General features: G+C 40.0%; 1 protein-coding gene across 2 annotated transcripts; it reads left to right on the top strand.

Annotated features, from left to right (window-relative positions):
• Positions 1–9,110: 9,110 nt before the first annotated feature.
• Positions 9,111–10,752, top strand: LOC115208384 (uncharacterized). Of its 2 annotated transcripts, none has more exons than XR_003881155.1 (5): positions 9,111–9,224; positions 9,318–9,633; positions 9,774–10,113; positions 10,216–10,399; positions 10,642–10,752. XR_003881155.1 is itself a non-coding variant. In XM_029776408.1 (5 exons), the coding sequence occupies exons 1-4, from the start codon at positions 9,117–9,119 to the stop codon at positions 10,047–10,049; spliced, it is 615 nt and encodes a 204-aa protein (XP_029632268.1). In that variant the 5' UTR covers positions 9,111–9,116; the 3' UTR covers positions 10,050–10,113; positions 10,216–10,374. The 2 variants fall into 2 exon arrangements, 1 of the variants encoding a protein (XP_029632268.1); XM_029776408.1 differs by lacking the exon at positions 10,642–10,752 and having other exon boundaries at positions 9,318–9,454; positions 9,540–9,633; positions 10,216–10,374.
• Positions 10,753–17,184: the final 6,432 nt, after the last annotated feature.

Genomic DNA, 17,184 nt, shown 5'->3' with positions numbered 1-17,184 from the left:
ATGAAGGTTCAGATAGCAGATCATCAGATGAAGACTGTCAAAAAGCCCAGGTCAAAGAGGTGGGTGATACAGATCTTCTTGACAGCAGTGGCAAGACCAATGGCTAATTAATGTCTGATCAATTGCCATCAGTTCTTATTTGGCCTACTTCCATAGCCATTTCTGCTCCCTCTTCTCTCCAGTTCCTCTCCATTTTCTCCCTCATCTCCATTTCCTGTCCCTTTTCTCCCTCTTCTCTCCATTTCTTCTCCCTCCTTTTCTCAAATAAATGACTTTTCTTTTTACACTGTCCATCTGTCATACTTTGTCAAAACATACATTTTATTCTGCTTTACTCTGCACTTTAGGTGTAGCCTGAATGAAACATCACACTGGTCCTCGAGGGTTGTAATTAGGCATATCAGGTTCAATATAAGCCTACCTTCATACTCTAAACAGGACAGTATTTGGTAGGAGGTTGTGGCCCCTAAGCACTGGTCTGAGGCCAGTTTGGTGTTTTCATAAACAGCAACCAAGCAGACAATATAGGGTTTAAAATCAGTCTTTGATTCCTGGTTTGGCATAACTGTTCTCAGTCCCTGAGCTTAATAGACTACTCACTTTTAAGTGTATTCATGCTACTTACATAGTGGTTAATAAACACAGGCACACGCACACACCCATGAATACATGCATGCACACACGCGCATACACACACACCCCACTTTAAGGTTTTGAGGTCATCTCCTCTACCTCTCTGTCTGAAATGCACATAGTTTCTAATCAAAATATTGGGCAAAAGGGTGCAGAGTAGGTCGGTGGTGGTATATGTCAGTGGAGGGCATGTCTGTTATTGACATAGCTGCCATCTTGCCTCTGCTGTTCCATGAGCCGGAATCGACTGTTGATTCCTACTTTGCTCTGAAACATGAGCCCTGAAGAATCTGCCACTAGAGAAAAAGAGTGAGAGAGAGAGAGAAAGAGCAGGGGGTATTTTCCCTACATTGCTGTCATTTGGATCCATATCCATATCAAGTGACTTTACAAATCTGCTCACATATTATTTTACTCGACCTCTGCGAACAGGAGGGATGCTTCCCAGAGCTGCAAATGGGATCCTGACATGCGAAAGTCAGAGCGGATCACCACCGGGTGTTGTTTTTTTTGTGTGTTTAGGGCTGTATCTGGGGAGCTATGCTTGTAGCTCAAATCATCGCTCAAATCTCCTATTGACATTGTTTGAATATTTATGTGAAAGTGTGACTTGTCACATTCCTGGTCAGGGTCCCTGTGCGGCCTCCTGGTGTTAATGGCAGAGATTAAAGAGGCAGGCGAAGGAGAGGTGAGAGCTGATCTCAGAGTAGATTAGAACTGCTGGCTGGGAGCAACAGCGGCAACAACATGGCCGCTGGGCGGCCCTTTGGGAGGAGACCATAGAGTTAGATAGAGGGCCCATTGGCAAAGACATAGGAGCCCACTGACCACCTCACTTACCATCTACATCTGACATCTGAGCTACATCTGACCTACAAAGGGAATTTCATAGAATTGAATCAACTTTATTGACACCCAAATGTGAATATTGGGTTTGTCACACACAGGATTGTGGCTAGAAGGGATGCAGCTTATGTCAAAAGTGATATCAAACTCCTGCAAGAGTTTCACACTTGTCGGCCTAAGTTTGGGCTTGCGAAAGAGTTTGGATTTTGATCGCAGTAATAGTTGTACATTTTCTGTGAAAGTCAGTGCAATCACTGTGAGGAATATTGCATTCATAAAGCTGGGAAACTTGGAAAATACTACCTGTAAACTGGGAGTAAACAAGCTTTGTCAACCATAAACTGAAAGTACAGCTATCATGCTCTTAAAATAACTGCCCAGTGAAACTCTTTCTTTTAAAAGTACAGTACCAGTCAAAAGTTTGGACACACCTACTCATTCCAGGGTTTGTCTTTATGTTTACTATTTTCAACATTGTAGAATAATAGTGAAGACATCAAAACTATGAAGTAACACATATGGAATCATGTAATAACCAAAAAAGTGTTAAATAAATCCATATATATTTTAGAATTTAGATTCTTCAAAGTAGCCACCCTTTGCCTTGACAGCTTTGCACATTCTTGGCATTCTCTCAACCAGCATCATGAGGTAGTCACCTGGAATGCATTTCAATTAACAGGTGTGCCTTGTTAAAAGTTAATTTGTGGAATTTCTTTCCTTAATGTGTTTGAGCCAATCAGTTGTGTTGTGACAATGTAGGGGTGGTATACAGAAGATAGCCCTATTTTGGTAAAAGACCGAATCTATATTATGGCAAACACAGCTTAAATAAGCAAATAGAAAGAATAGTCCATCATTACTTTAAGACATGAAGGTCAGTCAATCTGGAACATTTCAAGAATTTTAGAAGTTTCTTCAAGTGCACTTTCAAAAACCATCAAGCGCTATGATGAAACTGGCTCTCATGAGGACCGCCACAGGAAAGGAAGACCCAGAGTTACCTCTGCTGCAGAGGATAACTTCATTACAGTTACCAGCCTCAGAAATTGCAGCCCAAATAAATGCTTCACAGAGTTCAACAAACACATCTCAACATCAACTGTTCAGAGGAGACTGCGTGAATCAGGCCTTCATGGCCGAATTGCTGCAAAGAAACCACCACTAAAGGACACCAATAAGAAGAAGAGACTTGCTTGGACCAAGAAACACGAGCAATGGACATTAGACTGGTGGAAATTTGTCCTTTGGTCTGATGAGTCCAAATGTGAGATTTTTGGCTCCGACCACCGTGTCTTTGTGAGATGCAGAGTAGGTGAACGGATGATCTCCGCATGTGTGGTTCCCACCGCGAATCATGGAGGAGGAGGTGTGATGGTGTGGGGGTGCTTTGCTGGTGACCTGTCTGTGATTTATTTAGGCAAGTGCTCAGCATATGTGGGAACTCCTTCAACACGGTTGGAAGAGCATTCCAGGTGAAGCTGGTTGAGAGAACACCAAGAGTGTGCAAAGCTGTCATCAAGGCAAAGGATGGCTACTTTGAAGAATCTCAAATCTAAAATATATTTTGATTTGTTTAACACTTTTTTGGTAACTACATGATTCCATATGTGTTATTTCATAGTTGTGATGTCTTCACTATTATTATACAATGTAGGAAATAGTAAAAATAAACAAAAACCCTTGAATGAGTAGGTGTGTCCAAAATGTTGACTGGTACTGTATATATTCTGGTAATTTAAACCCAAATAATGTTGTTGACTTGTCCTATACTCTTTTTTTGCGGCCAAAGCATGAATTGGAGAAAAAACATGTCAAAAACCCCACATCAAACTTGTATCTCAAACAGATCTTTAAAAAAATGCTTGATATTTCCTCATTTGAACATGTCATTTCCCTGAGAAGGATGAGCTGGCCAATCAGCGGTCTAGAGGAGCATGAATATTTTTAATGACCGGCATAAGCCCACACCATTCTGTTGTTGGGGTACACCCACACCATGCCAACACAGAAAAGCTGCTGTTTAACACACTTAATGGCATTTTTTTGTAAGGAAAACTATTTCACTCATATTGTAAGTAATTATAGGTAATGTTTTTTTATAAATAATGTTTTGTTGTTGCATTTAACTGCAACAGTGCTGTTATTGGGGTCATTTCCTTAGTATGTGATGTCAGAGTTCACATTGTGGGAGAAGTCTCAGCTCAGAGATGATAGACTTGTTTCTCACTAGTAATTACCAGTTGGAGGGCATTGAAGTGGATTTTTCCCAGTCGTATGCTCATATTTACAAATTTACGAGATGTTATGAATGTAGCATCAGCTGTCACCCTGATTAATGGCTACAGTAGCTAGTGTACTTCCCTCGCCTCTTACTGCGGGACAGCAGTGCTCAGCAAATTGTAGCGAAGGACATTATAACCCGGTATTGTGCTTCCCAAGGGTAGTAACATTAGCTAATTGGCATGTCACCGTGACATCCAGATGGTGACCAATTTTACAAGTTATTTCTCCCTCGCCCATCGAAATAAACATACCTTTCTTTTACAATTTTAACTACCGCCCTGATGTTGTTGCCAACTAGTCAGCATAAACCAGCTAGCTATCGGTTTGTATGTTTGTTCTATGATGTCTATTTCACAGCGAGCGCGTGGACACTTTGACATTACTCATATGAAAAAGAATCATGAAAATCAAATAATAATCTTATATGGCAGAAGAAGATTATTTGTTCAAAAGTAATCTAATAATTACAGATGTAGGATCTTAATTTGATTACACTTATGTTGCTGAGACTTTTTTAGACAGCAGGAACATTTTAAAAAGGCTTCTAAAGTTTGTAATTTCCACTTTGACATTTCAGACTTGATTTGTCCAAATGAAAAACATATCAACCCATCCACATAATAATAATTCAGTTCCTGTTGCTGCAATATTATTTTCCTTGCTGTAGCAAACTGGCTCAAGATTTTGTATGTTTTGCCTTATATGTCATTGGTGTATTTGTATATACAGTATGTTAACTTATATGTCATATACAGTATGACATACAAAATTGACTACATGATTGCGGTGAATTTCCAACATATTTGAGGCAAAATATATGAATTATATGAGTCATCTATGAATATCATAAGAAAGGTGTATGTTCTGACAATGTAACCTCTACAAAAGAAATGCTTTCCTTATAGGTTTCACATTGCTTTTATAAGTCAACATATTCAAAAACATGATAATTACTATAAGAAAAATATTTGTATCGAAATCGTCATTTGCAGGTTTCAGTTTTCAAGCTTAAGGCTGGGCAACAGTTGATATATCTACAGCTGTGCCTTTGGTCTCCCATCCAGGGTCTTAACCATGCCCAGCTATGATATTTGTCACTGACTACTACCAATGTGCTATCGTGAGAATGATTGTTGAGAGAATTCCACTTAATAACTAAGTAGATTCACTGCTGCTTTCGAAGTTATTGGAAAGAGTAGGTTTCACAGACCAAATCAAATGTAACCAGACTTTATAAGTCATATTGCCAATGATGCCATTTAGGACTATAAAGTGCATTCGGAAAGTATTTAGACTCCTTGACTTTTTCCAAATTTTGTTGCGTTACAGCCTTATTCTAAAATGGATTAAATATATTTTTTTCCTCATCAATCTACACACAATATCCCATAATGACAAAGAAAAACATGTATTTTTTATGATTATTTATGAAATGCAAATTTATTAAAAAAACTAAAAACTGAAATATAACATTTACCTAAGTATTCAGACCCTCTACTCAGTACTTTGTTGAAGCACCTTTGGCAGCGATTACAGTCTTGTGTCTTCTTGGGTATGACGCTACAAGCTTGGCACACCTGTATTTGGGGAGTATCTCTCATTCTTCTCTGCAGATCTTTTCAAGCTCTGTCAGGTTGGATGGGGAGCATCGCTGTACAGCTATTTTCAGGTATCTCCAGAGATGTTCGATTGGGTTCAAGTCCGGGCTCTGGCTGAGCCAATCAAGGACATTCAGAGACTTGTCCCAAAACCACTCCTGTGTTGCCTTGGCTGTGTGCTTAGGGTCGTTGTCCTCTTGGAAGGTGAACCTTCACCCCAGTCTAAGGCCCTGAGTGCTCTGGAGACGGTTTTCATCAATGATCTCTCTGTAATTTGCTTTGTTCATCTTTCCCTCGATCCAGACTAGTCTCCCAGAACTAGTCTCCCAGATCCCCACAGCATGATGCTGCAATCACCATGCTTCACCGTAGGGATGGTACCAGGTTTCCTCCAGACGTGACGCTTGGCATTCAGGCCAAAGAGTTCAATCTTGGTTTCATTGACCACTCTACCATAAAGGCCTGATTGGTGGAGGGCTGCAGAGAAAAAGCTGGAAGGTTCTCCCATCACCACAGAGGAAGTCTGGAGCTCTGTCAGGGTGACTGTCGGGTTCTTGGTCACCTCCATGACCAAGGCCCTTTTTTATTTATTTTATTTATTTCACCTTTATTTAACCAGGTAAGCTAGTTGAGAGCAAGTTCTCATTTACAACTGCGACCTGGCCAAGATAAAGCAAAGCAGTGCGACACAAACAACAACACAGTTACACATGGAATAAACAAGCATACAGTCAATAACACAATAGAAAAAAATAAAGTCTATATACAGTGTGTGCAAATGGTGTGAGGAGGTAAGACAATAGTAGCGAAGTAATTACAGTTTAGTAAAAACAGTGATAGATGAGCAGATGATGTGCAAGTAGAAATACTGGTGTGCAAAAGAGCAGAAAAGTAAATAAAAACAATATGGGGACGAGGTAGGTAGATTGGGTGGGCTATTTACAGATGGACTATGTACAGCTGCAGCGATTGGTTAGCTGCTCAGATAGCTGATGTTTAAAGTTAGTGAGGGAATTATAAGTCTCAGCGATTTTTGCAATTCGTTCCAGTCATTGGCAGCAGAGAACTGGAAGGAAAGGCGGCCAAAAGAGGTGTTGGCTTTGGGGATGACCAGTGAGATATACCTGCTGGAGCACGTGCTACGGGTGGGTGTTGTTATCGTGACCAGTGAGCTGAGATAAGTCGGAGCTTTACCTAGCATAGACTTATAGATGACCTGGAGCCAGTGGGTCTGGCAACAAATATGCAGCGAGGGCCAGCCGATTAGAGCACACAGGTCGCAGTGGTGGGTGGTATAAGGGGCTTTGGTGCCAAAACCGATTGCTCAGTTTGGCTGGGCGGCCAGCTCTAGGAAGAGTCTTGGTGGTTCCAAACTTCTTCCATTTAAGAATGATGGAGGCCACTGTGTTCTTGGGGACTGCGTCTTGGGGACGTCAATGCTGCAGACATTTTTTGGTACCCTTCCCTAGATCTGTACCTCGACACAATCCTGCCTCAGAGCTGTACGGACAATTCCTTCGACCTCATGGCTTGGTGTTTGTTCTGACATGCATTGTCAACTGTGGGACCTTATATAGACAGGTGTGTGCCTTTCGAAATCATGTACATTTACATTTAAGTAATTTAGCAGACGCTCTTATACAGAGCGACTTACAAATTGGTGCATTCACCTTATGATATCCAGTGGAACAACCACTTTACAATAGTGCATCTAAATCTTTTAAGGGGGGGGGGGGGGGTTAGAAGGATTACTTTATCCTATCCTAGGTATTCCTTAAAGAGGTGGGGTTTCAGGTGTCTCCGGAAGGGGGTGATTGTCCAATCAATTGAATTTACCACAGGTGCTCCAATCAAGTTGTAGAAACATCTCAAGGATGATCAATGGGAAACAGAATGCACCTTAGCTCAATTTTGAGCACAGTCAGATGAAGAGTGAGCAGCTGGAGTAGCTGTGTGCTCTGGGGTTATCCATGTCTCCTAAAGGTCTAGAGACTGGAGGGTACACAGCAAAAATTGGAGTGTTGAAATTTCAGGGTTAAACATTTCCGAGTTGATTTTCACTCCCAGAGTGTAATTTTAACACATTTTGATTTAAATGGTGTTCAGTGTTGGAGTTATTTGACAGAGTTGATCCGGTCAGTGTTAACCCAACTCCGCAGAGATGTAATTAAGCTCCGCCCATGCATTTCACTTCTTCGGTTGGAGACAGAGGAGACAAGTCGGCGCCATTTTCTCCCTCCCATGCAGTACTACACGGTAAGTGCAATTAACTCAAACTTACTGAAACAATTATAAATTGATGCTGAGAATTTCAGTATGAACAATGAGACATCTACAGAGAATATATGCCTAACAAAACCGTGTTTGTTGCCAGGTCTGAGTAGCAAATTTGTCCTGGTGATTAGCTAGCTAGAAGTGTATGGTAAGCTAGCTAACAGTTTGTTACTTAAACCGTCTCCAACTTTATCAATGATGATTTATTGAAAGGAAAAACAAAGCGTTATGTTTTTTTACTGTATAAAATCTTGTTTGAGGCTGGAGCTAACGTCTTTTTCCCCCCTTCACTTTGAACATCAAAGGGGCCGCAAACAACACGTCCCAACATGCAGACGGTGTTTCACGTGTTGTCTGTGTGACCAGCGTACACTGTATTTGGTGACCCATCAGATTCTATGACCTGCAGTGTTGGAAAAAGTACTCAGATCATTTACTTAAGTAAAAGTATATAAGTATTACCAGTTAATTGTACTGAAATTACTAAGTTAAAGCTAAAGTACAAAATTAGCAGAAAATCGGGCTGTGACTGATGTTAAACATTTATTAAACATTTAAGTGCTTCATTAAATACTGATGAGTCAATGCATAAGCAGCATTTTAATATCTCAGTCACAGCGCGATTTTCTGAAAATGTGTACTTTTTCCAACAGTGCAGGTCACAGAATCTGATGGGTCACCAAAAATGGTGTAACACTGTCGACTTAGCTTTAATCTTTATCGTTCTTCCTTTAAATGTTTATTTACTTTGTCAAACTTCCTTGCATGTCTCAGTCAAAATGCTGGTCCAGGTGAAGTGCAGCCAACAGCAGAAATATGTGAAGCTGGATGAGGATGAAGGACGGTTTGACTTTATGCAATTCCATGAAAACGGTTAGCATGGCTTTAAAAGCTCGTTGTGCAAGCTTCTTAATGTTGTCGATTCTGATTTTCTTTACATGCCTTTATCAGACTCTTTTATACGGTAAATGGGGTTAAATTGCTAATCATTTTCAGTTCTGTAATGTGTGCTTCATAGAGTGTAAAGTATTTATATACACCAAAACAGTCAATAAAAAAAGCCAATCATCAATTTGGACTTAATAGAGAATGGGTTATGTGAGGGAAAATGCTCTAGGTCTATTTAAGGGTTATACAGTGTGTATTCAACGTGAAGAGTTATTAGCTGTGAGGCAAGAAACAGTGCTGACTTCAAAGGCACATTCAGTTTGACCTTACTATCTTTTCCAGTCATCTAGAGATTTTGCCTGCCACCTGATGCAAAAGTTATATACAAGGATGCAACAGGGACAGAAGTTGATGTAGAAATATTCAGCGACCTCGTTGGACAAGGCAATGTGGTGCTGACACTATTCTCAGATCAGGGTGAGATATCAAGGCAGGTATAATAAAGCACTTTACACCTTACATAATATAATTATTTGCATTTTTTCTATTCCTTTAGAATTCTCTGATTTCTCCTTGTCTTCTGCTTCTGAGATGTCTGACTCAAGCTTCAGCTCAAGTGCATCAACTATAATCCTAGATGATGTCCCTAGCAAGAGACAAAGAATTGAGGATACACATGATGCTGTGTCTGCTGAACAGGTTTCTTAATGCTTTCACATTTTTTCACTCTGAGTCTCTAGAAAAGCTATTTATCACCATGTTTTGTATTGTAATGTTTTTGTTTTTTATTAGTTGATTGAAGCTGTGCTAAGAGGCAAGTCTGGGGGTGAAGAAGTACTACAGGAGTACCAAACAACAGAAACCCTAACAGATGCTGCAAGAAGAAAAATGGTTAACATCCTGGTGGCTCACATGATTGACAATCATGGGTATGTTTGTTTCACATTGTTTTTATTTGTACCAGATAACTGCATGGCCATTGCATAAATGTACTAATTTAATATCTCCTCTCAGGCACCGCCCCACTAAAGCAATCAGAGAAGATTATGCGCATGGGATAGTGATGTTGTTCCCTTCCCTCAAGGATCCATACTCCAAGAAGGGCTATGTAATAGGCATTATTATTGTTAACTCTTTCATGTCATGTTGTGACACAAAACTGTGTGGATGACATTGATATTGGAATTCCGTGAGATCTCTCATGAGCCTGGTATGACAACGCATTTCTTTTCTTTTTTTCCATTTCAGGAACACTTCTATGATGCTGCAAGCAGCACAGGATACATTTCTTGGCGTCTGAAAACAGTCCAGAGGAAGATTCGTCGAGGATCTGCACTGCCACCAAATAGCCCAATTGACTTTTCTCCAGGGGGCCCAAATTTCCAAAGGACTGTTAATGTTGAAAGGCAGCTTGATGGTGATGCTTGCCAAGAGGCCATGTCTTTGCTCAACCATACCACAGACAACTCCCTGATTTTTCCAGAAGATGAGAGAGACCTTTCAGCACCGTCAGAAGCTCGTTAATGACCCAGGCAGAAGTGTTGATATCCTCTCCAGCTTCCCAAAATTCCTGGATACAAAAGGATTGGTAAGTTTGGGATGAGATGTTTAGAATGGCTTGAAATTTGAAAGTATTTCCTGAAGTAGTAGTAGTAGTAGTAGTAGTAGTTTAATATCTTCTTTCTTAAAGGTGGACCAAGACTTCACTCTCCTATTTGATGGCGACACATCCTCCAGGCTTCTTCAGAAATGGGATTTGTTCTTCAAGCCAAATGTCATAAAAGAGGCTAAGCGGCTCACCTCAACACCAGAGTTGCGTCGCTTGGTGCAGTCAGCAGAAAGTCCCCCAGGAAGTGATCTTGATGAGCCAACAAGTGAGTTTTTATTTTTTATTTTAATACATTTGCTATAATTGCAGTTAAACTATAACTGCAATAATATTTCATTTGTTTATTCTGTGTATCTCTGAACGTTGATCTGATTTTGGGGATAAATGTGACTAATAGATGGATGACTGTTTAAAACGTTCTCATAATGCCTCCCTGTTCTCATTCAAACTTTAAAAGTATTACATTTGAAGAGTTTTCCGTTAATTCTTGTGACTCTTTGTCCTCAGCCTACGACCAAGAAATGGCTTCACCGTTGTTGCTGTTACATCTCCTTCCACCACCTCCAGGGGGACTGAAGTCTCCAAAAATTAGTGCATGTGATGCAGTTGAGAGACTTGTTGTCTTTCATAACGTAAATATTATTAACGTGATTATAATAATTTGTCACGTCACCTTCTTAGCCACATATGTAAATGAGGGTTGTTAAAAAGTGGATGGAATTGTAATTAAGTCTTCATTCCCATCTTGCACTAGCCAATGAAAAGCTGTTTGAATAATCACTTCTATATTGTAGTTTTCTCTGGCTGCACATTATTCTTGTGTCTAATTTTCAGTTTTCTGATCTCAACCCTAGTCATGCTGCAGTTTGGAGGAGCATCTCCGCAACCAGCAGGGTCGGCAGCCGTACCTCCTCGCTGTTGGGCGTCAGAAGAGCAAGATTGAGAGCTTCTACATCACAATGGATAAGCGTCTCATCCCATGCAAGGCAAACCGTTTAATTCATTTAAGTATTTCCATGTTTGTAATAACTATTCATTTGATATCATGCATGATCTCCTTGAGGGTGTGGTTCAGTATGAGATCAAATTGGTTTTTGGATATCTCACGCAACACTTTGTCAGAACAGGACTTGCTTTCCAGGATTTATTGTTTTGATTATGGATTTTTAGAATGAAAAAATCGTCCTACAAAGATTATTTTGGAGAGTGTTGGCAATGGCATTGGCTTGAATTCTATTCAGACATGGTGTCTTGTGAAAAACATCCCACTGTTTGACATTATTCCTGCAGGAAACAAAAACTGGAATTTGTTACTGTTGTTACTTCAAATAATGAACATAGTTTTTTCACCTTCTCTCACTCTAGGTATGACAATATATTTAAAGCATTTGATTGTTGACCACCACAAACTATTTAAGCACTTGTATCCACATAGAAACTTGATACCTAAGCATCATTTTATGATCCATTAACCATCTTCTATAAGGAAAATTGGCCCCTTATTATATACGTGGTGTATGAGGTTTGAGGCCAAACACAAGCTGTTTAAAAATTGTTTTAAAAATTTCAAAAACATAACCAAATCGCTTGCTAAAAAGCATCAGATGGCCATTGCTTATCACTGGGAAACCTTCACCCTCAAACAAAATGAGTATGGGCCAATTAAATCTTTTCTCTTCAGAGATGAGAATGTCGTCAACAATGAAATGCTTGAAACGATCGTGTCAAAAGATGTTTTCTCAACTAGTTGGGTTAAAGTTGATGGTGTAGAATATAAAGCTGGACTAGTTATTTGCAGTGCAATGGAAGAAGACATGCCAGTCTTTTGTCAAATAAGTGATGTACTTTTGGTTGAAGATCAAGCTATTTACAGAGAATTTTGATGACCATCATCATGCATTCAGAGTATTACGAAGTGTGGAAAGATGTCTACTAAAAATGTCTGAGCTTAAATTTCATAAACCGTTTGATATTCAAAGCTCATACAATGTTTCAGATGAAAGTATGTACATTATACCTTCATTCACAATGTTTTAATTCAACTGACTGCAAGGGAGAAAAGGCACAAATAAATGTTTTTGACAATGATTGTTTGTGATTCATTCTTTATTATTATTATTATTATAAGTATATATTTAATTAAATAATATTGAATAAATTAACAATTCATTTTTTTTTTCAGTGTAGATAATTGACACTTTAGGGAGTGAAATTAACACTACCCAAATAGTTAAGAAAAATTAACTCGGAGCAGTGTTAGTTGTCTAATCTCTTAGTGTTACTTGAACTCTGTTTTGCGAGTTAAAGAAGGAACTCTGGCAGAGTGTTAAATGTTTAACTATTTTGAAAGTGTTAATTTAACTCTGGAGAGTGTGGACCTATATAAACCCTCAAAAAGTGTTGAAATCAACTCTGTGGGAGTTAATTCAACACTGGACTTTTTGCTGTGTAGCATAGGCTGAGATTAACCCTGCTTTCTTGACTGCAGACTGGCAGTTCCAAACAATACCAAAGACCAGGAAATCCACATGGGTTGTGAGCAGTGGCGTGTATTTATGGATGCCAAGGTAAGCCTGGCTTCACTTTGTGTGTGTGTGTGTGTGTGTGTGTGTGTGTGTGTGTGTGTGTGTGTGTGTGTGTGTGTGTGTGTGTGTATATACAATTGAAGTCGGAAGTTTACTTAGGTTGGAGTCATTAAATCTCGTTTTTCAACCACAAGTCTGGTTCATCCTTGGGAGCAATTTCCAAACGCCTGAAGGTACCACGTTCATCTGTTCAAACAATATGCAAGTATAAACACCATGGGACCATGCAGCCGTCATCATACTGCTCAGGAAGGAGCCGCATTCTGTCTCCTAGAGATGGACGTACTTTGGTGCGAAAAGTGCAAATCATTCCCAGAACAACAGTACCCTGTGAAGATGCTGGAGGAAACAGGTACAAAAGTATCTATATCCACAGTAAAACGAGTCCTACTGTGAAGCATGGGGGTGGCAGCATTATGTTGTGGGGGTGCTTTGCTGCAGGAGGGACTGGTGCACTTCACAAAAGAAATGGCATCATGAGGGAGGAAAATTACGTGGATATATTGAAGCAACATCTCAAGACATCAGTCAGGAAGTTAAAGCTTGGTCGCAAATGGTTCTTCCAAATGGACAATGACCCCAAGCAAACTTCCGAAATTGTGGCAAATTGGCTTAAGGACAACAAAGCAAAGCTATTGGAGTGGCCATCACAAAGCCCTGACCTCAATCCTATAGAACATTTGTGGGCAGAACTGAAAAAGCGTGTGCGAGCAAGGAGGCCTACAAACCTGACTCAGTTACACCAGCTCTGTCAGGAGGAATGGGCCAAAATTCCCCCAACTTATTGTGGGAAGCTTGTGGAAGGCTACCTGAAACGTTTGACCCAAGTTAAACAATTGAAAGGCAATGCTACCAAATACTAATTGATTGTATGTAAACTTCTGACCCACTGGGAATGTGATGAAATAAATAAAAGCTGAAATAAATCGTTCTCTCTACTATTATTCTGACATTTCACATTCTTATGATCCTAAGACAGGGAATTTTTCAAGGATTAAATGTCAGGAATTGTGAAAAACTGAGTTTAAATGCATTTGGCTAAGGTGTATGTAAACCTCCGACTTCAACTGTTTTAGAATCTTGTAAAGTCCTTCTACATCTTTCCCATATGGGTAGCTGCATCTCTTCTAGCCATAACCACACACACCAATTTTCAGTATTGTTTTTTGTCTTCAAATGGGTATCTCTTGAGCATCTCAATATTCTCGAGTGGTGTCCTTCTCTCCTAGTCTCTTTTCCTTTAGCTGGGATGTAATTCTGGGCAGGTGATAGCAGTTTCCAGTAGGCATCAGCCAAATTGCTTTGGACTTTCTTTTGTTTTCAGGTCATTGAAGGATAAAGAGAGAAGAATAGGGGATGAATAAAACATTTTGGATTATGAATATTCCCATGTTTTACAAAGCAACACAAAGGAACCAGGATTCAAAGCAAGAGCAAGTTTCACAGAGAGAGATAAGAAACCACAGCTATGCCAAGTTTGTCTGCAAGCCCCAGACCCTTGCTTACCCAGCATTCTTATGACCACTGAAGTGAACCACCTCAGGGCCAATACTAGAGAGTGTGTTTTGTGTCCATTCAAAGCGCCTCCAATATTGCAGACACCCATGTACAATTCTAATCATCATTGCCATCATTTTGCTCCGCTTGCAGCCCGTAATTTGGATTGAGATATTGCTGATGAATGAAGAGGAGAAAACGGGAGTACAGAGTGCGGGCGGGAAAGATAAATACGGATGGAGAGATAAGAGACAGAAGGATGAGGCAGGGGCAGGTGAGGCTGAAAGGCTTTGTGTTCAGGTAGGGCACAGCGGCAGTTGAAAGAGTACAATCTCTCTAATTTCATACCTGTGGACAGGTGCTTGGCAAGACATAGTGTGTGTGTGTGTGTGGGGGGGGGGGGATAGGTGGAGGAAGGGGGAAGGACCTTCAGAGAGGATTTAAAGAAGGTCACAATATACCTCCTCTTTCCCTCGCTCTTTTCCCCCTCCACTGATCTGGAAACGATAGATTTTCATTCTTTCTGCTTTCACTCCTAAAGGGGGGAAGTGGTGTCAAATTACCAGGGCTGGGTATGTGGGTTGTCTGTTGTAAAATGAGGATGCAGAATGTTTTTGTGATTTAAATGAAACAAAACCTCTTGTTGTTGCCAAGCAACCTGGATTATAAGCTTAAATGTGTTTCTTTTACTTATGAGTTGTGGTTTGCTCTTTCGTTTTACGACATTGTTTTCTTTTTATCAAGATCTGAAAGTCACCCCAATGTGATGAATGTCTGTGGCACTTTGATGTGGACAAATATACTTTTGGGGCTTAGGCAGTATCTGAACTGTTTGAAACATCTACCAATCATTTTAAAATGTTCTTCCACATTCAAGATGCAGATAAATTAATGGTGGTTGTTTTTAACTTCCTCCCTAAGTTGATGAATATCTCCAAATGATCTATGGTCTTGTCTGCTGTGATGGTGTTTTTGTTTAACAGGCCTCTTCCCAAGACTCTTAACACCCTCTGGTCGACTCAGCTCTAATCACTGCTCTAGTCAGTGCATCCGTTATATCTTCACCCTGTTCATGAAAACAATAGGCATCCTATTTCATGGCTTTATCACACTACATTTAGGTAACCATCGCCATACTTTTGACTTTTTTATCGCGCTCGACACTGTATATTTACGACTCGAGTCCCTTTATGATTTATCTACTGTACAGGAATAACAGCCGAGTGCTATGAGGTGGAGACCCCAGACGTTATTTACTACAACGTTTTACCTCAGAGACACCAAGCCATGATATGGGGCAGAAAGCATGCAGGAATGAAATTACATATAACATTTTGTGATCCTTCAATAGAATGGATTCCCCTGTTGGATAGGTATACCACTTTCGCCATGGAGTTTCCCTCTTTGGAAACGGCTCGAGGAATAATTGTAAAAACAGCACCGGAGGAGGAACAAGTGAAAAGGGGAGATGGCATGTTGGCCCCTGTGTTCATCTTGAAGTTGGGTTGCGCAAAAAAATTGCTTTAATTACCTACTGTGATGCGGTTTGTAGAAGAATTTGGTTCTTCTATGTATTCTTTTATTTTTTTATGTGGAAATTATTGACTATTCTATTTGAATAAAGAACCTGTTCATTTTCAGATGGTGTAAAAAAAAAATCCCCTCATCAGGATAGGGGTTGATTACATGTTAACCATGGATTTTCACACAAAGTCATGAAAGTTGAAGAAATGCTAGAGGTCATTAATTTTCAATGGAAGGAGAGCGACTTGAGGTGAAGTGATCAATGTGACCATAGGTTATACCATTCTGGCTGGTGGACCACGGCAAAAAAGTTTAGGAAAGTAATGTTATTGAATTTCAAATCCTGAACAGGAAATTCACACAATCGACAATTAATAACTTCTTAGATGTAAGGTTCCCTTTTTAGGGGACCTGCGTGGTCCTGGTACCGGTTCCGACGGACATCTTCACTTATAAATCGATCTGTGGATACCGTAGATCGAAATGGCTTGCATTGAGCGACAGCCCTAGTTCCTCCCATCTATCTCTGAACACCATCCAGTTTTGATATCTATTTGCCATATATTTTTCAACTGTGCTCTGATGTTTCACAAAAGTTCTGAACCTTTCTATTGTCATAGATTCTACATATTGTAAATTAAAGAAACATTTTTGTTTATGCACCTTTTTTATTATTGTGAGTGTTTACCCTTTGACAGAAAAATGCATTGAAAATATAGGGAGCGTTACTTAATTCATCTGAACGGCGATCAGTGTTTACCCACCTATTTGTTTTTACCACTACATCACTGGATCCAGCTATATGCCACAATACATAATGAATGGAAAAGGTAAGCACCATGTAATGTCCAGATTTTATTTGGTGCTTATCCTTTCTATTCATTTTTGGCAAGGAACCTTGATCTTGACATTAGACGACTTTTGAGATCTGTATACATCTGTCCAACTTTGATGTTGGAGTGAAGTGCCCTTTAATCCTGTGTGAAAAAGTGAATAACACACATGCATCTCAAGTTAGGATTTCACCCTGTACATCCATATGATCTCACTATCCAAACAGCCTGTCTTCTCAGCTGACCATGGCTGCTTATGGTGGTGGTGTGTAATAGCCTATGTAGGAGTGGCTTCACTGTGAGAAAACCCCCAGCTGAACCAGTCAAGTGAGATCAAAAGGAAGAACAGCGGGCCCGGCTGGGGATAGACTAGGGGGAGAGGGGGGTGGGGATATTAATTGTCTGCCTTGTATAACACACAGGTGGTTGATCCCCGGGCTTAAGGACCTTCGTTTCCAGGGAGTTCTAGGACAGTCGGGTTCAAGTTAAGGGCAGGGCAGGTAGATAACAATATCAAAACAATAAAATACAACAAGATTAATTAAAACAAACACAACTCTCACATATCACCTCCCTTAAACTCAACCTAAATTGTCCAATGGAGACCAGCG

Source organism: Salmo trutta, chromosome 14, assembly GCF_901001165.1.
Source record: "Salmo trutta chromosome 14, fSalTru1.1, whole genome shotgun sequence".
Classification (NCBI taxonomy): domain Eukaryota; kingdom Metazoa; phylum Chordata; class Actinopteri; order Salmoniformes; family Salmonidae; genus Salmo; species Salmo trutta.
This window is presented reverse-complemented; position numbering and strand designations above follow the sequence as displayed.